Here is a 25,894-nt window from a genome sequence, read left to right on the forward strand (position 1 = left end):
TGTGTGTGTGTGTGTGTGTGTGTGTGTGTGTGTGTGTGTGTGTGTGTATCTTCCACTTTGGCCAAGGACTACAAGACCTTTTTTTTTTCCTCACAAGGTAAGCTATTAAAAAGTCTTTGATGCTATTGAGTATAAACATACTCTGGTAGTTCTAAGAGAAATTCGTTTTTGTTTAGGGAAAGCAGGACCTCATGTACAGTTTGAGCTTTGTCAGTCTCCTCATTTCCTAGAAAGAAAAAGTTTAGAAAAGGAAAAAGGAAAAAAGACGAAGGCGACCTAAAACTGGCGTATGCTACTTAACAGTTCTCCATTTACTTACTACATTTCCTGCCTCTGCAGCCAGTCGGGCAGCATAACGGGCAATAAGCCTGTGTTCTTCATCTAGTCGGCTGGGGCTGTCCAGGACACTGCCAAAGAGAAAAAAAAGAAAATAGATATCCATTAATTATGCCTCACATTTTCTTTATTCTTGGAAAGTTGGGGCATTTTTTTTTCTATAGAAGTGGGGAGGGAAATCCTTCTAAAAGCAGGATAGTAAATTTTTAAAAGAAGGTTTAGGTCACAGATATTATTGATCCTCTGAAACAAAAAGGATTTATTGGGGTAATAGTTGGGCTGAGGGCCCATTTAAAAAGTACTTTGATTCCTTCTCACTTACCCATTTTACTGCTGCAATCAGTGGTAGGAGCTGAAAGATCATGTCATTTTGCAGACAAAAGACCTACTACTTGTAAAAACTGAAACAGATATTTTGTCAAGATGTTGAGAAATGAGGAGGGCATCAAACCCCCAAAATAAGTGAGGTCTGAAAACACAGAAACCAAGGAGAAACCAAAACATCATTAAAAAGTACTAAGAAAAAGTCATAATTTGCCCTAAGCTAACAAATTTTTTCAGGGTCAACTTTTGAATCTGTACTCTTTTAAAACTGACATTTAACTCTGGCATTTAATATAGAGCAAATCCTGAGCAAACAGTGAAGTAGGTATCCCTTGTTTTCTCTAACTTCCTTTTTCTTCTTTGAATCTTGGTCCTCTATACAACAAGCACCCTCTTCTCCAACTCTAGTGAGTCATTAATACCTTAAATGTGAATTTGTTTAATGTATTCTTCCCAGAAATATGTTTAAAACTTTATTGTTTTTGTTTCAATTCAATCACTTCCCCAAAATTTACCCCAAATACCTTTCTATTAAAGTGTTAAGCAAAGTTGATTCAATCATATTATGATCCCTATTGTATCTTCCATATAAGTATTATACGCCTTAGACTATTAAGGACTATGTCTATGTAATTATCTTTGTATAGCACTAAGCAAAGTGCTTGTCACACAACTTGGTGCTTGAAAATGGCTTTTGAATAAGGCTCCTTTTACATCAGCCTTAGAAATGAAGAACAATGGTGGCTGGGTCTCCTTTCTTACTAGTTCATCAGAAGGGGTTAATATAGACTCCTTGACATTCCTTTGGGTTTGATTAACTGGAAAATGTTAAATGTACAAGAATCTACTTGCAGACAAAAGAGGCAAGTCACAATAAAATAAGCCTTGATTAGGGACTACATTAAAAAAGGGCCTACAAGGGTACAAACTGGGGCTAATTCAATTCAGCTCAGGGTCCTATATATCCTAAACTTAGAATAGTTATGTACAGTAGAGTAACCAAGGTTCAGAGTAATAACTACAAGGTTATTGCAAGGTAATTAACTGCCAAAGAAAAATGCAAGGATACCCTCCCTACTTTTCCCCTATGACAGGAAGTAGAAAGAGAGACCATTTATATTTTTGTTTTGTGTTATGAGTTGCCAAGATGAAGGCAGTACCACACTTGATGGCAGTTTATGATAATTGCTGATATAAAGTGATGGCAGAAGTCATTGCTGAAGAGAAGACTTAAAGTCAATAGGAAATATTCTGGACCAATGCAAAGTTTAAAGACCTGGAAGAGGGAAAAATAATAATGTTTCAAAATGATCTCTGACCATACCCAATATATTGAGATGAGAAATGTAGATAGATATTATAAGTTGAGAAAACAGCCAAAAGATGATCCTGGACATAAAAAAGTCAGGCTGCAGGCCTTTCTTCACTCATCTTTGCTCTTTTTACATTCTTCCTGTTCTAGTAACAGGACTTGATTAATGTTGAACTCATTATCTTTGGATATCTTTCAGAATCTAAAGTTGTTTCAGCAGTATTGTCCAAGTGATTAACCGTAACTGACAGTGGAATAGTGGTTAATTTTCTGATTAACTGAGCATTGGTTTTAAAAAATCTGTTTGGTTTCAACTTTTGTTCTAAAATGCAGTAGTTTACTTTCTTTCCTTAAGTAAATAACAAATATAATTGCATGTTTCTTTGACAAGTATCTTGCAATAACTTTAAAGTCATTATTCTGTTTGGGGAAGAGTTAGGAAGTTTTTCTACTCTATTTCACAGGGTTTCCTCTTTTTAAAATGCTGCATAGTAACTTGAATGCCTTATAGAAAGTATCATGCTGAATTCTTGGTCTTGTTTCTTGGATACAACACCTCAGGAAGAGATGAATTCCCATATGGCTCCTGGCCAGCAGATCCTTGCTCATGTGACCTATATGTTCTCTAGTCACCAAAGTTAAAGACCCTGGCAAAAACCTTCACAAATCTTCCTGAGTTAGGCAGCAGCCTCAGGCCACCATTCTAGAATTTTGCAATTACACTGGATCAATGGATAGCAAGGATTCTGTACTCGCCAGGGAGTACAGTGAGATCTTCTTTTCAGTAAGCATAAAGTTTGGGTCAGAGTTCACAGTGGACATTTCCTAGATGAGCAAAATAATTGTAGTTGAAATTTACATAGAAATTCATTGTTTAAAAAGTACTTTCTCACAACAACCCTGTGAGGTAGGTAGTATAGATACATTTAGAAAAGGAAACCAAGGCTTAGAAAGATGAAAATTAAATGCCCAACATCATATATATAATAAATATCAGGGCTGAAATTCCAATCTATGTTTGCAGAGTCCAAATCCAGGGTTCTTTCCACTATATCACAGATACTTCTTTGTGTCACAACCATAAATGATCAAGTCATACTTTCCTCCCAAAGATATGGGAAAGATTCTCTAAGTTCTATGAAACTTAAGGGATAGGCAAAAGGACAAAAACCAGAGGAATGGATTCCTTCTATGAGAAAAAAGGAAACACAAGGAGGAGTAATTATGTAGAATAGGCTCTTTGTACATCTAAACTTGTGTGTCATCCTTTTAGGCAAAGTTGTGGAAAAGAGGACAAAGAAGTCTGGGGAAAGGCAGATAGGAGACTGCATGGTTTGCTATGTCTCAAGGATCCATGATTTATTACTGATAGAGTTTCTTAGTGAAGGCCACATTACTTGATAATCCCAGGAAAAGAAAAATCTCCCTCCCCTTCACAAGCCCAACTGCTGTTCAAACACTGACCGTGCACAATGCTGTAGACGTGACACATAGGAAGCTATCAGTGCATGCTCGTCAGCCAAGTGACTGGGTATTTCATGGCTATGCTGTAACCTGGGAACAATGGAGGCAAAGACAGCAAGCATAATACAAACACACAAACAGGGAGAAATAAACATGGGTTAATATGGGCAAATGATAAGAAAAATGGAAAAAAATCATAAACCACAATGAGAAACAATTTTTAAAAGCACATGGTACAATGGTGACATTATTAGGATGGGGCACTTCACAGATATCTGAAGTATTTCTTGTAGATTAGTTTGGCAGGCTGTGCTGAATCACAAGAAGAGCCAGTCTTGCCAGACTTTTCTAGAACTTTGGGCCCTGCAAAAGACATGCCTCCTAGGAAAAATCTGGCAGGAAAGAAAAGCTGAGCATTCAGAATGGTGTGGAGACTGGTTGTGTAAAAAACACAAGCAGAAGTAATTCCTCTTCAATCAGGTAAGAGTTTAATTATAAAAGGATGGGGACCCATGATTACTATTGGTCAAGTTGGTAATTGACTTAATTACTTATGTAACATTTCGAAGAAAATGTTAGAAACTGTGAACCCTTCTATGATTATACAGTTGGCTGGCTGATAGCTTCCTGCCTTGACTGCTACCCCAAAGAGTTTAGGGCTACCTTCTCTGGCTAGAGCTTCAGGAATATGATGCACCCCCTCCCCAATGTCTCCCTTCCGTCATATAATTCAACCACAACTTCTTTGGTCAAAAGAAGGGGAACAAGACCTGGGGTAATAGATGGACAAATAAATGGTTTAATGATTCTATGAGACAATGACAGAGGAGAATAGCATCCAATGTCTAAGGACTACTGTGTATAGACATATTTACACACACACACACACACACACACACACACACACACACACACACACACACACACACACACACCCCTTAACAGCAATGGACCCTTAAGCTTCTTTCTTCTTTCCTCTGATTTCTTCAGTAATTATTTTACTATATTTTTATTGTAGTAAGGTTATGTATTTAAGATATTGTAACAAGTATGTAGGATATAAAGTCAAGGTTTTGGGATGGATCTTATTGCTTTTTCTCTGTCTGAACATTTCTATTAAACTCTCTCGAAGTAAACTCTATACTTGGTTTAAGATTCTTTTTGTGTTATCTCCTCAATGTGCTTTTATTCTCCTGTTTCCTGGTCTCAGCATAACTTCTTCCATTTTTCATATAAGGAATCTGTTCTTCTAAATTTCTCAGCTCTACACAGTAACTAATCATTTTCACTGTTGTGTTCAACCTGTTGATTAGTTCTAATTTAATTCTATTATTTTATTCTTGAGTCATCCAGTCTGTCTCAGGTAAGAGACATTTTCCATAAAATGTTCCACATGCATCCATGGACACATTCAAATATACACAAGGTAGAATGGGAAGGGAAAAATAACTTCTAGTATAAGATAAGAAAATCATGGAGAACTACCCTCAGCTAGATGATATTCAATGAATCAACATTAAATATCTACAGTATCACCAAAACTGCAGTAGGTGTTGGGGGAATAATAAGACAAAAAGGAGAGAGTTTCTGATCAAAGAAACTTACATTTAGAAGGGGGAGACAACACTGACATGTAAGAAAGAACAGGATACAAGCTAATTTTGTTTGGAGGAAAGCCCTAGTATCTGGGGGAGGGGGTGAGGACAGGAAAATTCTCATGTAAGAGATGGTACTTAAGTTGAGCTTTTAAAGAAACTGAGAATTTTAAGAGGTGGAGGTGAGAAAGGAATACATTCAAGGGATGGGGGATAGTTTCTGCAAAGGCATGAAGAGGAAGATGGAGTGTCCTGGGTGACAAGGCAGCCTGTTTGGCTGGGCTTTGGATTATGTGAAGGAGAGTAATGCGTAATAAAGTTAGAAGGGTAGGCCTGTGGAAGAAAGTTTGGGCAAAATTATAATGGTGTCAACACTGGAGTAGGATGGTGAGAAAATTTAGAAGAAAGGAGACAACAAGCAAACAAATATATGCTAACAAACTATGTATAGGAAAACAGGAAACAATTAAAAGTATTAGAGGTATTAGAATGAAGAAGGGTTGGGAAAGGTTTCCTGCAGAAAATGGGAATTTAGTTGGTACTTAAAGGCAGTCAGAGAAGTCAGCAGGTGAATATGAGGAAGAAGAACATTCTAGGCAAGGAGGAGAGTCAGAGAAAATGCTTGTAGCCAAGAGATGGAACATCTTATTAGAGGAACAAGGAGGCCATTGTAATTGGATTGAAAAACATGTGGAGGAGAGTAAGACCTAAGCAAACTGGAAAGGGGTGTGTGTGTCAGGGGCAAGGAGGAGGGTGCAGTAGGTTAGACAAGGCTTTAAATGACAAATAAAGGTTGTGTTTGACCTTAAAGGCAATAAGAAGCCACTGGAATTTATTAAATAAAAAGCTGACCTGGTCTGGACCTGAATTTTAAGAAAATCATTTGGCAGTTGAATGGAGGATGGATTGGAGTGGGAAAAAACTTGAGGCTGGCAGACCCACCAGCAGGCCATTGTGATAGTCCAAGAAGGAATTAATGAGGACCTGCTCAGTGTGTAGTGGCGGTATCAAAGAAAAGAAGGTGGCATATTTGAATGCTGAAATGTTTGATCCAATAAGCAATAGTAGGTAGAGAGGAGACAAATATAGGTTTCCCTTCAAGAAAGTCAACCTTAAAGAATATGGATCATGAAGGCTACAATAAGAGGTGAAATAAATCCATAAAAGGATAATTAAAGGGAAGAACCTGAACAGTTCATGGTTCAGGGTTCGCTTTACCTCAACACTCTAGTTAGGCAGAGTAGGAAAAGAAGAGCTAGGAGACACAACAAAAGCCAAATGAAAACCGGGCTTGGCTGAGAGGTGGTAGGAAGATACAGATTCTGGTAATATTTTACTTCAGATTTATTACAGACTTATTTTATATATTCCTTTATGTACAAATCTTGTCTTCCCTACAGAATGTAAGCTTTTTGAAGGCAGAGACTATTCCCATTGTATCCCAAATTCCTAGCACAATGCCTGGTACATATGGGCATTTTAAATGATTACTGATTGACTGAAGGGTGAAAAAGGGACAAAGCTTGCCCTGGCCCAACATAGAAGGTGAAGTTTATCTTTGGCATTGTCCTCTCACCCTTCTATCCTCCTCCATTTCCTGAATTATCAAGACAGCCCTGGAAAAGCCATTCTTTTTTTTTTTTACCATTGATATCAGACCCAGGGGTCAGATTCAGTGAAATTAAATAAACTATGCTGTTGGTATTCAGCACTTCTTAAATTGGGGGTTGCAACCCATGGCAACAGTAAAAGGTTTATTAACACACAAGGACCAAAAATTAATTAAAAATCAAATGCATAACAAATTCAAGGTGTTTTTGGCAATGCTTGCCCATGTTGATCATGCAACTTCACTACCACCTTAGTTCTGAACACAAAGTATGTGCACTTTGCACCATACATGCCCTCAGGCCACACAATGCCAACAATGGGTCAAGAGTGAAAAAAGTTTAAGAAGCCCTGGAGATAAACCATTCATGTATGAACATCCTTTGATGTTTGTAGAACACATATACCATTGTTTTTTCTGCCATACCACATTGAGATCATGTTGTTCCAAGAGTGTGGCAGAACCAAATTAAAATATAATTGGGAAATGTTTTAACACAATAAATAAAAATACAATACAATATAGATAAGGTTAATTGGTGGTTTTCTAAGTCAACATGTCTCTGGTGGGGATCTATTTCTATTTTAGTTTGACATTACTGATATATCTCAGCTCCTTCATTTTGTAACATAGAACAAGTTGAGAGAAGTTAAATGAGCTCACCAAGGTCACACAGCTAGTTACAGGTTCCCAGATATGTTCCAAGGTGTTACTGTATTTCTCTTATACCCTACATAGCATTTTGTAGGTATTCAGTCATTTTTCAGTTGTTTCTGACTCTTCATGATCCTATTTGGGATTTTTTTTGGCACTGTCATTTCCTTCTCCAGTTCATTTTACAGAGAAGGAAACTGAGGCAAAGAAGGTTAAGTGACTTGTTCAGGGTTACACAGCTAGTGTGTGAAGTCAACTTTGAATTCAAGAAGATGAGTCTTCCTGATCCCAGGCCTGGCACTCTACCTACTTTTCTACCTAGCTGCCCACATCTTGCAGCTACTCAAAAATTTAATTTGGATTCCCCGAAGTCACTCAGCACAAGGTGGCTTAATTAAGAATGAAACATGTACATATGCCTCAGTACATGGTGTAGAATTACATATAAGTAATTTATTGGAATGTCTTCTGTAGAGTAAAATTTGATTCAGAAAAATAGCAAAGAAGGCAACATAGTGAAAAGAATGTCAAGATATCTTTAAAATGGCACCCTTAATACTTTCAGTACAATGCTCCGTAGAGAGCTACATACGAATAGTACTAAGCCAGGTAAGGAAGAATTCCAATACATGATGGGCCTACTCATCATAATGTATAATAAAAAAGCCTTTCAGATGTAAAAATTACTTCCTGGACATGGAAGCTGAAATCATTTTAAAGCACTCCTTGCTTTCTTGAAACCATGGTTTTAAAAAGCAACTGATTTTAGGCTTGTTCTCTCCTTACTTTTATGATCCTAGAAGTCACAAAGGAAGAAATTATTTTGAGGTTGTCCTCAACCAGAATAAAGTCTGCGTTACGGTAAACTCCATTTATAGAGTCCAGATTAGTAACATTTTACTGTCAATGAAGGGTAGCAAAGTTAGCTGAACCATAAACATGAGTTGAAAAAAAAAGTTGGATCAAAGTACATTCAGTTAGTTCTCCTTCCAGAAGAAATAAGATACCTGATCTTTCTCCCTCTCTAGAGGCCCCGTATCTATTCAATCAACAAAGCGTTACACCTGCATGCCTAGGGCATCAGATGTAAGAACAAAAGACCTTTATATATACCTATACAAGGTATAGGCAACTGTAGAGGAGTTTCACAAGATCTTCATAGTAACTGACATAAATAACTAATTATTTTACCAGATTATTATACTCTTCTCCCCAAACAAAGAACATTTCGAGGCTATGTTCAAAGAGCTTTAAAAGTCTATGAATCCATAGCACCCTTCAGACAATGGTTAGACAGAAGTGGTCCCTGCGGTGTGAAATGTCTGTAATGCCAAACAGGTTTAGGCTTTTAGTTATCATGAAACAGGGCTGGGTTAGGTCAAGTGATTGGATGAAAATGTAGTAAGCTCGGCTCAAAAAAAAAAAAAAAAAAGCAGATCAGTTTGCAAAGAAAGCAGAAACAAACTTTCACAATTATAGATAATGCCCCTAATTCTTGCCAGATTTTTGATAAGTACATGCTGGACAAAATGTCAAACTGGTTGTTGATATCAAACACCCTGCTCACTTTAAACCTAGGGGTTGATAGAATGTTCCCCACGGTCCACATGCTTTCTTATTCCTCAGCTTTCAGAAGTTATGAGACAGTTATGACTTGCATCACAATTGCTCTGAGCCACCAATTAAGGAAATTTTTAACATTTGGTCAGACTAACTTTATTTTATATTGATCTCTAGTTAACCCCTGGCCTCTTTGTTTGAGGCAAAAATTCAGTTTCCTTGAAAAGTATGGGTAATAAAGCAACAGGTTTTTATAGTGTCTGTGGTTAGAAAGGCACAGAGAGGAAGAGAAATTGGGGAAAAAGATGACCTTTTCCGGAGACTTGACTTCTACACCAAGATGTCTGTAGGGCTGATGATTTTCCTCTATCTCTCTCTTTTCTGTCATGGCTTAGTTTTACTTTTCTCTACAGGAGTTTGCTAGAGCACCTCTTTGCCCAAACTCTTAAAAATCTATTCCTCATCAACTCATTTGATAATTTATAGATAATCTGGTATGTGGTCAAATTTCCTTGGACTTTATGAACACAGTTTTTGCTCAGCGTCACTACAGTTTGAAGGAGGTGATTTGTGATTCTTTCTATATTTGCTTTGCCCTCAGGTTCTAAAATGTCTGGGAGGTTTTCATTTATGACTTCTTGAAATATATTGTATAGCCTTTTTAAAAAAATCATGTTTTTCATAAAGTCCAATGGTTCTTAAAGTATCTCTCCTTGACCTATTTTATAGGTTTGTTTTTATATCATATATCTTATATTTTTCTTTTATTATTTTAATCTTTTGATTTTGATCTAACATTTTTTTACTGGCTCATATAGTCACTGATTTCCACTTGATCTATTTTAGTTTTCAGAAATTCCATTTAAGATCAAGGTTTGCCACTTTCTCTTCTAAGCTACTTATTCTACTTTTAATTTCTTCCTGAAGAGCTTTTTTCCCCTTTGCTTCATTTCTTCTAAATATCCATTCAAAGGAAAATCCATTTTTCCTTTGAATGTCTGTTCATAATTGTTATAGAGTCAGATTTGCAATAATTCTTTTTTTTTTTTTTGCTTTTTGGAGGGGAAAGGTAGGGAAACTGGGCTTATGCAATAATTCTTAAGACAGTACTGGATGGTGTCTTCTTGGATTTTTCATCTCTCTGGTTTTCGTTCCTGAATTGGGGCTTTGTGTCAGGGCTAGGTTGTGCCCCTGCTACACTTTTGGGTATAATGATTGACTCTCTCTTCTTAGTCTCATCCCAGGTCACTTGTGTTCTTTTTTTTCTTTTTTCTTTTTTTTTTTTTAGCAATCGGGGTTAAGTAACTTGCTCAAGGTTACACGGCCAGTTATTATTTCTGGGTGTGGTGCTGAGTATCTGAGCCCGGATTTGATCCAGATCATCCCGACACTGGAGCCGGTGCTCTTACTCGCTGAGCCACCTGGCTGCCCCTAAGCAATTGGGGTTAAGTAACTTGCTCAAGGTTACACGGCCAGGTGTTTCTGGGTGGGTGCTAAGTGTCTGAGCCCGGGATTCGATCTCCAAGTCTTCTCAACACTGGAGCCGGTGCTCTTACTAGCCATGCTAACTGGCCGCCCTGGTCACTTGTGTTCTTGTGCTGATCTCTACTACATTGCTTTGGCCTTCCACATCTTTTGAGCTTCACAGCACTGGGTTTCAGGGCCTTTTCTGGCAGCTCTGGACAAAATTTTAAGAACTTCAGAGCACCAGGCCACTGATGTCCCAGTTTGAATACTACAGCACTGAGCTGGTCAATGCTCCCTGAACCTGTGGCTTTCCCAAAGAAGTCCTTTGCTCTTGCTGCCCCTTGGACACAGAGCCTTGCAGGCTACACATGCCTTGTCTTGGGTTGCTCTGGGAGGCTGTGGAACTAATGTGACTGGGGGTGGGGGGCTTTTTCCTCTAGTCTGTGGCCTTCTGGCTGGCTGTTTGCCCTCTTCTGTGGTGGAAGATATTACTTCATGTAGTCTCTCATTGGATTTCTTGATTGTTATTTGATTTGGTGCCAACTTCAAGGTTTTACTGAGGGAGTTAAGTGGGAGCTGGAAAGCCTACATCCCACCCAAGCAACCATTTAGAATTCTATTGTAATAGTTTAATTGAGAGGTAAAAAAAAGACCTGGAGTAAAATTGTGGCTCTATTAGTGGGGGGAAAAAGGGACATAGACAAGAGATGTTATGGAGGTAGAAATGATAACACTTAGCAGTGGATTGAATATATGGGATGAAGTTGAGGAGTCAAAGATGGCACCAAGGCTTGCAAGTCTGGGTGACTGAGTGGATATAAGAGTGGATGATTAAGTGGGAAATACTTTGAGTTCTGTTTTGGACATATTAAATTTAAGATACATATAGCATACATAATTCTAGAAGTCTAAGACAATAGCTCAGGAGAAAAACTCAGGCTGAATAAGTATATATGAACATCATCCATAGTAATGATAACTGAACCCACTGGAGATGATGAGGTAACCAAATGAGATAGTATAGGGTTAAAAAAGAAGGGTCCCAGAACAGAGCCCTGGGGACACCCATTATCAGCAGACATGACATCAGCACTAGACCTGTGCTTACATTGATATAGGGCTCTGTCAGATAAAGATACTCTACCAGAAGGTGCAATCAAGCACCTTCTCCACAACTTACAGTCTAGGGAATTGTTTAGACTGGCAGCCTAGAAGACTGCAGGTTCCCCACCCCTGGCCTAGAGCATTGAGAAGTTAATTGGTTTTCACCAGGATCATACAAGCAGTAGGTGTTACAAGAGGGTCTTTAATCCAAGTGTTTCATACTAAGAGACCAGTACTGTATATACTATGCCATACTACTAGTTTTATATTCCTGCTACATTCAATATCTCAGAATCACGGAATATGAAAAGTGGAAGGAATCTCCAGTATAAAACACCTGACAAGTGGTCATTAGGCCTTTGCTTGAACACCTCCAGGGGGAAGGAGCCTACCACTATTAAGGCAGTCCACTCTACCTCTGCTGTTGAGTCATTTTTCAGTCATGTCTGACTCTTCATGACCCTACTTGGGGCTCACTACATTCCCCAATTTTCTCACCAATCACCTTGCTAGCTGGTCCAGAGTCCACACTTTGGAGGACTTAACCCCTTCTCCTCCAGAATTCCTGTGCTGGGGACTCATTGCCCTGTTTCAAGAGTGTCTCATGCAATACACTTTATTTCAGCCAGCTCTAGCCATGTCTCACTTTACTTCCTGGCCATCTTCCAGCTGGTCACCTTTCAACTGTATCTGTTGCTACATTCCAGTTCTAGAACCATAATCAAGTCAATGGTATCACGGCTACTGGAAAAGATATGTCAATCTATTCCACTATGGTTCTTACTATCCCTGTAACTTTCCAAACCAAGATTTTCCTACCTGGCTACCACTCTCTTATGTGTGTTGTCGATTACTATTAGAATATAAGCTCCTTGAAGGCAAAGACTCTTCATTTTAAACTTTGTACCCCTGGCATTTATACATATAGTAAATAATAAATACTTTATCATTTATTCTTTCATGCGACATGGTAACAAGGCCCTCTACCATCTTAGCTACCTTCCTCTGAGCACTTTCTGACTTCTCAAAGTCTTTCTTTAAGCATAGTACCCAAATTGAAAGTGTTCCAAATGATGGCCTGTAAAGCACAGGGTACAGTGTTATGTTGTTATCATCTTCCCATTTCAGAAAGCTGTACCTCTCTTAATTCAGCTCAAGATCATATTAGGTTTTTTTGGCTGCCACAATACACTGCTGATTCATATTGAGATTTCAGACCACTAAAACACCCCTTTCTCAGAGCAACTTTGGTCTATATATTCCTGCTCAATATTATTTTTGTGGAGCTGATTATTTTTTAAAACTCAAGTATAAAACTCCATATTTATTTTATCCTGGGGCAACCAGGTGGTGCAGTAAGAGTGCCGGCCCCAGTGTCAGGAGACCCAAGATCGGTTCCAGCCTCAGATACTTGGCACCCACGGCTGTGTAACCTTGAGCAAGTTACTTAACCCCAATTGCTTTAAAAAAATTTTTTTATCCTACTAAATACTCTAGGTCAGAGGTGTCAAACACATAGCCTGAAAATACAACCCACAACACTCAAGTACAGCCACATTAAAATGTAATTGGGAAATATTTAACAAAATAAGTAAAAATACAATTAAACGTAGATCACATTACATTTTAAAACTAAATAAAAATGTGACCCACAGGGATCCTTATGTACAGATTAATGGCTCCTGCTTCTATTTGAATTTGATATCACTACTCTAGCCTGTCAAGATCCTTTTAAATCCTGATTCTTTTGCCCACTGCTGTTAGCAATCACTCCCATCTGTGCGTCATGAGCATACACACCATCTATGCTTTTATGCAATTCACTGATAAAAATGTTAAGGAGAACATGGCCAAGCGGAGATGACTAGAATACTCCAGTGCAGATCTCTTGCCATGCTGACACTGAATAATAAATGTCTCTTCAAAAATGGTCATCTAACCCATCTAAATCTATCTAATTGTATTTCTGCCTAATCTAAATCTCTCCACCTTCTCCTCAAGAACAGTATGAGAAACTTTATCAAAAAGACCTCAGCTAAAATTTAGATAAGACATATCCATGGCATTTTCCTCATGTGGTAGGCATAGTAATCCTATCAAAAAAGGAAATGGGGTTAACCTGGCACAATGTGTTCTTGAGAAAGCCATGCTCATGTGTTTTGTAATTATTACTTCTCTTTCTATATGCTCTCCAAACAGCTTTTTCTTTGGCTAATCCAGGATTTTCTAGGTTTCAACCAAATACACTAGACTTTTTTCTCTCCTAAAAATTAAGACATTTGCCCTTCTCTAGTCTTGTGGTACTTCTCCTGTTTTCCAACCTTCTTCAAAGATCACTCACAAGGATTCGATAATGACCTAAAGCAGTGGTGTCAAACTCAAATAGAAACGAGGGTCACTACTCTCTCTCTCTCTCTCCATATACATACATACATACATACATACATACACACACACATATATCCTTGCAAGTCACATATTGACTTAGTTTTAAAAAGTAAAATCATCAGTCTTATTGTATTTTTATTTGTTAAATATTTCCCAATTATATTTTAATCTGGGTTGGGCTGTACTCCAGAGAGTTGTGGGTGTTTGACTGCTCTGTCTAAAGGTTTGCAAAGCACTTTACTGCCACAACTTAGCAAAGGCAAAGGTAAAAGAAGTATTTTTTATCCTCATTTTACAGATGAAGAAACTAGAGCTCAGAAAGTGACCTCACAGTAACACATCTAGAATGTGTCAGAATCTGGTGAATCAAACCCAAGGTAAGCACTAGTATTTTTGCCCTCATTTTACAGATGAGAAAACTTAAGCAGAGAAAAGTTAAATGACTTGCTTATAGTAAGAGAACTAGAAAGTATAAGAGTTGAGACAAATACAAGCTCTTCTGACTTCAGATTGAATGTTTTCTCTTTACCAAAAGTTTTGGTTTTTAAGTTCGAGCATCTGTGCTTCAAATCCAAGTGTTAGAGAGCTGTAAGTAAGCGTTGATACTTGAAATAATATGGGTAAAAATTAATTACAAATTGTCTCTTTAAAAGGCATAGAAAACAATTAAGATACATAATGGTTGGGGCAGCTAGGTGGCACAGTGGATAGAGCACTGACCCTGAAGTCAAGAGGATCTGAGGTCAAATCCAGCCTCAGACACTTACTAACTGTATGATCCTGGGCAAGTCACTTAACCTCGATTGCCTCAAAAAAAAAAAGATAATTAAGGACCAATTGGAAAGGTAACTAAGTCCTTTAAATGTTGTTCTAAATTATGGCTTTTAAAATGCCATCCATCTGATAGCAGAATAACCAGATGATAGCACCTAAGAAGCAGGATCAGAGATTTAGAGATGGAAGAAATCTTAGAGGATATCTAGTTCAATCTTCTCATTGAAAATTAAGTCCAGAGAAGTCATACAACTTGGCGAAGGCCACATAAGTAACAAGGAGAAAGGCTGGGATCCCAGAGTTGGAACTGGAACCAAAAATCCCTTACTTCAAACCCAATGTCATTTCAGCTATAGCACGCTACCTCCCTACTGTAAATTAACAATAAAAGTAAAACTAGTCTTGCAAACCTAGCCCTAAAAAAGGAGATGCAAATACTACAAGGAGGACCTATACAAAATCTTTGGTGGCTAGCGCCAATACATGGCAATTTGCATATAGACCATAGTATCATATTTATAGATACAAAGGACCTGTGAAATAATTTAGTCTAATATTAGCAAGCAGAAGCATTCAGGGTTTGAACATAAAATCCTTTGATTCCAAATTCAGTGTTAGGTCAACATAGAGTTATAGCATATGGATCTTTACCCTACTTTGGTGAAAAGTATGGTTAGAGGAAATTGGGGGAAAATGTTTACAGCAAGTTTCTCTGATAAAAGTTTCATTTCTCAAACATATAGAGAACTGAGCCAAATTTATAAAAATAAGAGTCATTCCCCCAATTGATAAAAGGTCAATAGTCATATGAAAAAATGCTCTAAATTAGAAAAATGCACATTTAAGCAACCCTGAGGTACCACTTCATATGGATCATATTGTCTAACATGACAGAAAAGAAAAAAGGACAAATGCTAGAAGGGATGTGGAAAAAACTGATAATTAAGGCAACATTGGTAGAGTTGTGAACTGTTCTGGCCATTCCGTAGAACAATTTGTGGGCTATAAAACAGTGTAAATCCTTTGACCAGCAATACTGCTAGTAGGTCTGTTTAAGAAAAAGGAAAAGGAACCATATTTACAAACATTTATGGCAGCTTTTATTTGTGGTGTCAAAGAACTGGAAACTGAGAGGATGTCCATCAACTGGGGAATTGCTAAACATACGGTATATGATTGTGATGGAATACTATTGTGCTATAAGAAATGATGAAGGGGATGGTTTCAGAAAAACATGGGAATACTTACATGAACTGATACAAAGTGAAGTGAGCAGAACTAAAAGAACATTGTACGCAGTAAGAACAATATTGTAATGATAATCAACTGTGAAAGACTTAACTACTATGATCAATACAGTGATTCATGACAATTCCAAGGTGCTCATGACTAAAAGTTCTCTCTAGAGAGAAGTAATAGATTCTGAGTTCAGGTTGACGCATATTTTTTTTTCACTTTTAAATTTTTTCTTGCATTTTTTTTACTATGTGGCTAATGTGGAAATGTTTTGCATGGCTTCATTTATATAATGGTCATCATATTCCTTTCCTTCTCAATGGGTGGGGGAGTCAGAAGATGGGGTGGAGAGATGGAAAGAATTTGGAACTGAAAATAATTATTTTTCAAAAGTATGGTGGGACATATCTTTTCAGCTGTTCTTCACTTTCTCCTATCACTACTTGGATTTTGTTCTTCTGGCATGAGGATGACAAACCTACTTCCTTTTAGTAAGGTACTACTAAATTCTCATGTAGGTATATTGGGAGACTTCTGTCCAGACCTATTCTTGCTTGTCAGATAATTAAGGGAATGAGTCAAAATAAAAGGGCCCATGTATAAGCAGGTATTTGTAGTAAGAAAATTTAATAGCCAAGAATTTTGGAGTAGAAGTAGCTTCATTACAAAAATCTTGATGCAGAAGTAATAATTCTACTAACATCTCAAGCAAATGTAATTTTTTCCAATTATATTTGATAAATTTAATCTCTTTCTCTTGATGCCACATATCTGACATATCATAGTCTTAGTGCCCAACTCACAAAAGAATTTTGTTGTAAAAAACTTAATTTGAATTGGAATTTTATTTTTCATATAGAAATATTATGAATAGTGGTTCCATTCTCAGACCAAACTGTAAAAGGTTTGTTTATTTAACCCATAATTAGAGCAGAATATCAAAACAAAATATTTCTGTGGAAAAATTCATTAAGAAAACAAATGGTACTGGGAATAGAGTGATTGGTTGTCTGAAAGGTTTAAGGTAGAGGGAATATAATCATTGGTGGGGATGGGCTCTCATACCTGTATGATGGGAACAGGAAGTGAGCTGCAGGGCGGGATGGGTTCTAACCTGGACTCAGGAAGAGCTATGACTTTTTGAGAATAGAGGTTCTTTATACCAAGAAAAGCTCCAAATTTATACATGATTTAGATATGAAAGTTCACACCATATCCAAGACACATAAGGAACTGGTTCAAATTTAGAAGAGCCATTACCCAATTGATAAATGTTCACAGGAAGAAAAAGGAAATTTCTTTCTTTCTTTTTTTTTTGAGGGCAATTGGAGTTAAGTGATTTGCCCAAGGCCACATGGCTAGTTTCTGTGTTAAGTGTCTGAGGCCGGATTTGAACTCAGGTCCTCCTGACTCTAGGGCCGGTGCTCTGTTCACTGTGCCACCTAGCCACCCCTGAAAAGGAATTTTCAAAGGAAAAAATTCAACCTATTAATAGCATAAAACTTTCCAAGTCATTAATAATTACAGAAATACATAATAAAGCAACTCTGAGGAGTCATTTCCCATCCATCAGATTGATAAAGTTGAAAAAAATGAAAAATGTTGGAGGGGTTTCAGAAAAACAGGCATAATGGTGCACTGCTGATTAAGCTATGAATTAGTCCTGCCACTCAGGACAGTAATCTAGAGCTATGCCCCGAAAGTTACTCAACTGTATACACCCTTTGACCCAGCAATGCCACTACTAGATCTATACCCCAAAGAGATCAAAGAAAGAAGAAAAGGAACTATTTTTGTATATGTGCAAAAATATTTATAGCAGCTCTTTTTGTAGTGGCAGAGAACTAAAAATTAAGGGAGTGCCCATCTGTTGAGGAATAGCTGAATGAATTTTAACATATGTGTATAGTGGAAAACTACTGTGCCAAAAGAAATTATGAAAGGGAGGTTTTAGATAAATTTAGGAAGACTTGTATGGATTGATTCAAAGTAAAGTGAACAGAACCATGGAATAATTTGTACAATAATAATTACAAAGACAAAACTTTGAAAGAAAGATGATGGACTTAAGATACTGAATGAGACACATTTTTGGATGTGGACATTCAAAGTTATCAGTTATATTTATATTTCCCCTCATCTGTCTCTAATATTTTTTCAAGTTTTGTTTTTTCTTCTCTTCTGTTGTAAACACAATACTATGTTCCTTCAATTATTTTAGCTTCTTTTTTTTTAAAAAGTGGTTCTATTCCCAATGACTCTCTTCCCCTCGCTCCCCATTCCCTTTTCCTGTTAGTCCTCTTGTTCATTAGACTTTTAAAATTTCACTTTCGCACCTTCTTTCAGAGAGGGTTTCCCTCACTCTCTTAATAATCCATCTTCTCTTGCAGTATACCCTAGACCCTCATTCTCTGATTTTTTGTACCCTATAATTATCTAGTCTCTATTCTCTACATTAAGGCATCTGGGCAGCACAGTGGACAGAGTGCCAGATGTGGAGTCAGGAAGACTCATCTTATTGATTTCAAATCTGGCCTCAGACACTTACTAGCTATTTGACTCTGGGCAAGTCACTTAATCTTGTTTGCCTCAGTTCCTCATCTGTACAATGAGCTAGAGAAAACCCCAAATGGGATCATGAAGAGTCGGACAGGACTTTAACAACTGGGCAACAACATTCTTTTGTATTCCTGATAGACTCATAACTTCCAAAGTATCTATTTCAGGTTCTTCCCTTTTGACAGTTTTTGCCACTGCCTTATACAACTTGCCCCAAGGATTCACCTTTGCCATTGTGCCTCACTCCTAAAACAAAGCCGAGTTCTGCAGGTGACAGAGAAGACTTTTCCATATTAGGATTCCCAAGTCCCCAAATATGACTCTGATTGTACACCCCATCACTAATCAATATTTTTCCTCTGGTTACCTTCCTTTTTTTCCATTTGCTTCAAAATTTTCTCTCTAGGGTCATGCCCTTTCACTCTCTCAAATATCAGGTTCCCTCAAGAGTTCCAATTCCCCAATTTCTGAGGTAGGACAAGTGGTATTTTCAAGCATCAACTCCCCCATACATACACTACAAAAGGTCCCAATCTTCCTTCCAGAAAATATATATTCACCCATAGGAGACTTCATCAGTGAGATTCCCTTCTACTACTAAAGCAAGGTTTTCCTTCCCTCCTCCCTTTTCATTTCCTTTCCCCACCTCTTCCCCTGTAGGCTCTTCTCTTTCTGAGACCACAGGGGTCATGTTCCCCTCATTGTTAACCCTTGATTTGACACATGCACATCACATACTTTCTTCTATCTTCTTGTTCCCTTCCTCCCCTTTAATTCATCCTCCCATTTTGTAATACTGTCCCACAAAATCAAAACATTGATACACCTATAGGCAGGGTATCACCAGGGTATGTCCATAATACCTCAGGCTTATCTCTTCATTGTTACACACTAACTTCTGCCTTCACCTCTGTCTCTTTGTGCACTTTTAGAACCAAAAAAAGTCTCTTATTGGTATTAAGTGAATTGTTAAATTTAACCTCTATATGTCTTGAAATTTGCAGAATTGGGTATTTTTTGTAGAGGCAATCTGTGAATGCTTTCAGTTGATATTTCATTCTCTATGTTCAGAAGTTCTGGGCAGTGCTCTTCTATTATTTTATGCATTATTGCATTATGGTTTGGTCTTGTCATGTTCTTCTGGGAGACCTCTTGGTCCTTAAGGCTTTCTTTACACATCCTATCTTCAAGATTAATATGTTTTGCTTGCATGGTGAGCAAATGTTTTTTTAAAATGTTATTGCTTTTTGCTTCTCCTAGATCGTCCTTTATTTCTGTGTATTTATGTTCCCAATTTATTGTTCTCTCTTTTGTTTCTTTGGTGAGACTTGCCATAGCAGATTCCCGTTTTTCTATTCTGTCCATTATTTTTGCAGTACAAACCATACATTTCTCTCCTACTATTCATTTCTCTTTTGAACCACTCAGGATCAGCAAACAAGATCTTCTACCTCATTGAGTGTTGGATCATTGTCCTTTGTGTTGCAGTATTTATTAATATGTGCCTAAACTAATTTACTAGATCTGAAGGCTATTTATTTCTGCTATTAATGTTTTCACTGCTGATTTATGTTCAAGGTTGTTAAATTTTTTTCTTGAAACTTTGGTAATTCTAGTTTTTTCCCCCCATTTCCTCCCTATTGTTCACTTAATGATTTGTTCCCCTTAAATGGAGGTTTCTTTAGGGGCTGAACCTCAAAGTATCTCAGCCTTCTCTAACACCGGGCAATTCACAGTATACCGACCTAGATCTCTGCCCCAAGGAACATTTGGGTGGTCAGAAGTATATCCAGCTGGATGTTAAGTACTTTCCCTCAGGCTTATTGGCGTATTGGACAGCCCCTGTCTCACCTCCCACTCCCACACACACTAAGTCTGGTCCTGCTCCCTCTGTTCCTCATTTCTTTTGGCCCAGCACCAGCAGTTCAGAGAGCTGTCAGGCTGCTGTTACAGTTAATTTTTGTAGTTTGGGTCTTGGAGGCTCTAGGAGTAGAGAATGAGGGTGGGATGTGGCATTGAGGTTTATTTCCAGCCCCAACCCATGTCCTGTATCTTTTCCTCTGTTACTGGCTCTCCTGCAGAGTCCTACTGCAGTACAAAAAGCAGCTCACTAAGGTGCTGACTGTATGGCCCCAGCAAGCTCCCATAGTCTGGTGTGCTACAGAGATGTATTATTTGTCTTGGTCCAAACAGATTTCCTTAGCCTAGACCTAGGATCTCTACTGCATTAAAAGACCAGGATGTGGGGTTAGGTTTTGTTATGAGTTTGTGTGGGTTGGTCAATACAGCCTTTCTGATAGTCATGTGTGTGTGTGTGTGTGTGTGGTGGGGGGGAATGAGCTAACAGTGTATTAATCAATTCATCAGTTGGTTTGTTTTTTAACCTTCTTTTGGATTCTGGATCATGGAGAAAGTTTAAACTTCTTTATCTTTGGCACATAATTTCTGTTTTGAAGAGGTGTGACAGGTTGAGGGAATCAGAGCAAATGTCTAGCTCTCTATCTTGCTTATCACATCAGAGTCACAGATTCTTTGATTATGGGAATGAATAGGTTTGTCAGTGGGAAAATCAGCAACAGTTTGGGGGAAAAGCGAAGGAAAAAAACTGACATTGATAGTGAGGAGTTAAGGGAAGTTAGATTAAAGATCACTAAGGTCCCTTCCAGCTTCTATAATCATCTAACCAGACTAGCCATGGAAGTGAGACTGTCAGATAGGACAGCAGTTTATTCAGGAGGATAATTTATAACTGAGGACTGCTATTACTGGTGAAAGGCAACTCTGATATGCAATTTGGCACTGGAGATTGTGGTCTACTTTAAGCTCAGTCTTTCACTGTAAAATGAATTAAAGAGCTGGTTTCCTCATGGTGCTTCAGTTTCTTGATCTGACAAAATTTAAGGATTAACAATACAACATCTGAAATCTGCAGAATTTAGTAATAATCCCAAAGCTTTTGCCATAATAGAATTGTGTGTATATATATCTATATTTACATATAGATATATATCCTGTTCATATTTTTTATCCAATAAAGAAAATCTCTAAGAATAAGTTGATGCTGCCTATCATTGCTTTGAATTATTAAACATTTAGAGGAATAAATTGTGAGAAATGCCAAAGTTCTATATTACCTTCTCCAAGTGATCCAAAAAACTGAGTTAAACTTATGGGGCCAATTAAAGTGTTTGAGATTATTTACCTCCTAGATCAGATTGCACCAAGCAGAGGACCCTGCCCCTGCTGATTAATTACAAGCCAAGACTCTGTATTACATCTGAATTATATTTTCTTATTTGCTTTTTTCCCAGTGAACTGACCACTTAACTTCTCCTCTCATAAGGCCTTGGGAGGTGATGGAGTAACATAATGCAAATTTGTCTCTACCCCCCACCCCCCATGCTAAAATTTCAAACTGAAATGGATCTGTATCTTTTGACAACTGCTATTGTAGTACTGTTAATGGTGAATTACAGATTTAAAAAGCTTAAAAGCACAATAATACATTTATTTATCTGACTTTACAGAGGCTAGAAATGAATTGCTGCTTGTAGATCTGTAAGGTCTTTAACTTCTAAAATTCTATAGTTCTAAGAAGTGAACAAAAACTTAAGCTACCTCATAAGGTGAAGTATTTAAGTGTTTAGCTCTGTTTTATATTTTAACATTTTCATCAGTGATCCAGAAGAAAAGATGAACATCTTAAAATAAACTGACCCCTAATATAAAATGGGGATATTTAATAAATACCCACAAGAGCAGAAATAATACCCAGAGGCCTCAAGAAGTAGAGACTTGAGCCAAAAATAACTAAGGAATTAACCTGGGAAAATGAAACTACCATGAAACCAAATTAGAAACAGTTAGTGGAAGGTAGAAATATAAAAAGCGCTAAGTTGAAGGACATTAGATCCAGACTTGAAGAGAGATCAATTTGCTCCACAGTCAGACAACAATCTCGTGTTAAGGCTCAAAAACCTTGAAACAAAGTCATCTGTCAACAGCTCTCTACATTTTCTCCTCCTTTTCCCTCTATAAGTTGTTATACCACAGTTTGCTACTGCCACAATCATCAGCTGGGGATTCACTTTCCTAAACTGCACCCTAACAATTAACTCTAAGGCCCATTTGCAGCTGGCATAATTACTCCTCCTCATTCCCAGTCACACTGTTCTTAGTTTCTAGGTCAGCCAAAACCTAAGCTTGGTATACCAGATTGGCCACTTGATTCATTGCTTTTGGCCAAGAAGCTTATCAGTTTGTTAATAACACCTGCTAGGCATCACTTCCATGCCAGGAACTAATAAGGAGACATGAAAGAAATAAAAGCAAAGATCTTCATCTGTTCAAGAGGCTAGAATGCACGAAGATCACTTAAAAATTAATCAGCATTTGCTAAGTGCCAGGCAATTTTTTATACGCTACAGAAAGTAAGATAAAAAAAGTCCCAGTCTCTTATAATAATACCAACACATATAAAATGATATCTTCTGGCTATCTGCCATGACTAGAATATATTATCCAATTGCTGGATGGGGTAGAAGGGATGTCTCCTCATGGATGAGCTGCTCCACTGTTGGATGGCCATCGCCAATGGGATTAAGGGGGAGAGGGAGCAGCAAGAAGAGAACATTTTTTTCTCTCCATGCTTCTTCAGGCCTCTACTCCCTTGAACTCTCAAGTTCTGACTCTCTCCAGGGCTTAGCTATTAAAGCCACTAACGGTGCAGCCAATTTTCAGTCCAGTCAACTGGATTGTTCCTTAAGACTCAATCAGACAGGAAGTGTTCAAACTTTAAAGGGGATCATCAGGTATTAATGTTTTATTACAACATCTATACCACGTAAGACTACAGTAGTTGAAGGGGAGAAGAGAGGTACAGCGAAACAGCAATCATTCCTCTCTTATACTTAATAAATGAAACTGGAAGGACAACAAATAAGGAATAAGATATCAAGGAATGTACCAAGTACCAAATGTACCAATAAGATGTACCAAGTTTTCGGTAGTGACTTAATTTTATTATTGAAAATAATGGAAGTGCTTCACCTCAAGTAGTTAATACACTACATGAGGATGCAGAAATGGCTCTTGTATTACAAAGTCTAGTTGAATGATTGGATCCATTCACATAGAAACATAAAATCCATACTGGAGGCAACAAAATTTTAAAGCCACTTGGGGTCAGTATCTTATAGCTTAAAAAACATATCAAAGAAAGGAAAATTCCAAAGGAATGAAAGCTAACAACATCATCAAACATCAAACCATTTTCCATTTTTGAAGAATCTTTATGGCAATAATCTATGAATCAAAAGTATATTTGATGTAAACATGAAAAAGGAGTAGGCAGACTTCTCAGAAAATTTGCTACATCAAAGCATGGTTAAACAAACTAACTGTAAGGTATGAAAAATATCAAATTACTCATGTGCTTACTGTTTGTTGATCACAAAATAGCTTTTCCAGAGATCAAAAAACAACATCAGAGAAAGAATTTATTGTTTCCTATGTGCTAGGCCCTATACAAAACATTGAAAATATAAATACAAGCAAATGAGTCCCTGTCCTCAGGGAGCTTACTTTCTAATGGAGGAAGACAACACAAAAAAGAAAGGTGGAAAGGAGGTGGGTATGTGGCATGGTGTGCATATGGCTAGGAAGTGGCATGGAGACCTGGCTCCAGGAAAGGCAAGACGAAAGTTCAACTATCAGAGCTGAGTGCCACAGGTTTGGAGTTCTAAAGGAACCCTTCAAATAATGTGCCTCCCATGCATGTTTTGAGACTGTATATGAATATCAAGAGGCATAAAATAGAAAAATAAATGCACTCCAAAGGTATTCATCAATATCAATGAGTATACATGCACAAAATCTAAACAGAAACATTCCCTATATAAAGTGAGGCTCGCCATATACTATGCATTGCATTTTATATTGGGATGATTGCATCAACCAAGGCTGATTGCATCAACGAGGAACTGACAGAAAAAAAAAAGTGAATGAGAAATACCTGTCATATAGATTGACACATTCACAAACAATAAGATGGGTAGTCCAGTGAATCAATCCTTCAGTCCTTATATTTTAGACAGGCACTAGATGTAGACAGTGAGCTGGCCCAGAGATGAATAGGAGGAAATATGACTGGATCTCCTTTGGAAATCTCATCTCAAATTGCTCCCTGCTACAAGGGGCCTGTCTTTTGAAAGAAAAAGAAATTCAGCATATATTTATTAAGTACCTAAGTGCAGAGTAAGCACTGGACATATATGTAAAAAGATCAATCTAGGAGCATTAAAGATAGATTGGAAAGGGGAAAGAGTGTAAGCAGGAAACTCTACTGGAGGCCACTTGTAATACTTTGGGCAGAGGGAAATGTGAACCTATACTAGGATGATGATAGGAAGATGAGTCTTCCGGACCTAGGCCCAACACTCTGCACTATGGCACCACCTAGCTGCTGACTTTCTTCTAAGTTCAAATCTTTCTTGTCTACATACATGATACGCTATCTCCTGGTCATCTCCCATTCACTCTTCCTCATACCCATCTCATAGAAACCTCTCTTCCTTTAAGAAACATCATAGGTGCTCCTTCCTTTCATAAGTGAAGCCTTGTCTGATTCCCTTTGTGCCCTCCCTCTTACACTACCTTGTATTTAACTATGTTGCATTTGTATTTATTTTCTTTATATTTGTGTTACACACACACACACACACACACACATCTTTGTCACCTCCCTCATTGGAATGTAAACTTTTTGGGGTAGCAATTGTTTCATTCATTGTATTTGCGTCTTCACTGCTATATAATGTGCACTCAATAAATACTAGCTGACTGATTTAGGTGAAAGCTGGTGACCATTTGTCAAGGATGTTTTATTTTAGACTGCAGTTACAGAAGAATTGAACTAAATAACAGAGATCCCTTGCAACTCTGAGAGTCTGATTCTTTGTGCTTCTACTTTTGTCACTGGTATCACCATTCACCTGATTTTCCACCTTCAAATACTTACTTGATTCAGATTCTTCCTTCAGTTCCCCAAACCTCCCAAATCCCGCCACTAAATCCTATTAAGCAACAACTCTTGTATTTATCCTTTCTTCTTTTTTACTTCTTGTTGTTGTTTAGTCATTTTTTAGCCATGTCTGACTCTCCATGACCCCATTTGGTTTTCTTGGCAAAGATACTACAGTGGTTTGCCATTTCCTTCTCCAACTCATTTTACAGAGAAGGAAACTGAAGCAAGCAGGGTTAATTGACCTGCCCAGGGTCACTCAGATAAGAAGTGTCTGAGGCCAGATTTGAATTTAGGAAAAAGAATCTTCCTGATACAATGGCCTGAGTTCTATCCACTGTGCCCCTTTGTTGCCCTTTTAGCATACCCTCTTAAAAAACACGAATTAATTTTTTATATATTCTGTATATACTTATATAGAGGAGAGGTGCCTTCTCATTTCTCTCTTTGGGGTTAAGCTTATTTTTTGTAATTCTGCAACATTTATTTTC

At 37.7% G+C, this 25,894-nt stretch overlaps 1 protein-coding gene and 1 long non-coding RNA gene across 12 annotated transcripts in view; one reads left to right on the plus strand and one right to left on the minus strand.

Annotated features, from left to right (window-relative positions):
* The window catches only part of LOC138149102 (uncharacterized), a 258,992-nt gene that overhangs the window by 161,916 nt on the left and 71,182 nt on the right, over nucleotides 1–25,894 (plus strand). Inside the window, exon 3 of the long non-coding RNA XR_011165239.1 lies at nucleotides 14,112–14,190. This is a non-coding gene — a long non-coding RNA (uncharacterized lncRNA). The remainder of the gene's footprint in view (nucleotides 1–14,111; nucleotides 14,191–25,894) is intronic.
* The window catches only part of DTNB (dystrobrevin beta), a 375,244-nt gene that overhangs the window by 130,489 nt on the left and 218,861 nt on the right, over nucleotides 1–25,894 (minus strand). For 8 of the 11 annotated variants that reach the window (XM_069071996.1, XM_069071997.1, XM_069072003.1 and 5 more), the window contains 2 exons: nucleotides 3,437–3,526; nucleotides 320–407 (listed from right to left, as the gene is read on the minus strand). In XM_069071996.1, coding sequence (XP_068928097.1) covers nucleotides 320–407; nucleotides 3,437–3,526 — 178 coding nt within the window. The remainder of the gene's footprint in view (nucleotides 1–319; nucleotides 408–3,436; nucleotides 3,527–25,894) is intronic. The other 3 variants (XM_069072001.1, XM_069072006.1, XM_069072002.1) reach the window with 1 other exon arrangement.

Source organism: Petaurus breviceps, unplaced genomic scaffold, assembly GCF_028583685.1.
Source record: "Petaurus breviceps papuanus isolate PSGF00001 unplaced genomic scaffold, PetGlider_PUasm1.0 90845, whole genome shotgun sequence".
Lineage (NCBI taxonomy): Eukaryota > Metazoa > Chordata > Mammalia > Diprotodontia > Petauridae > Petaurus > Petaurus breviceps.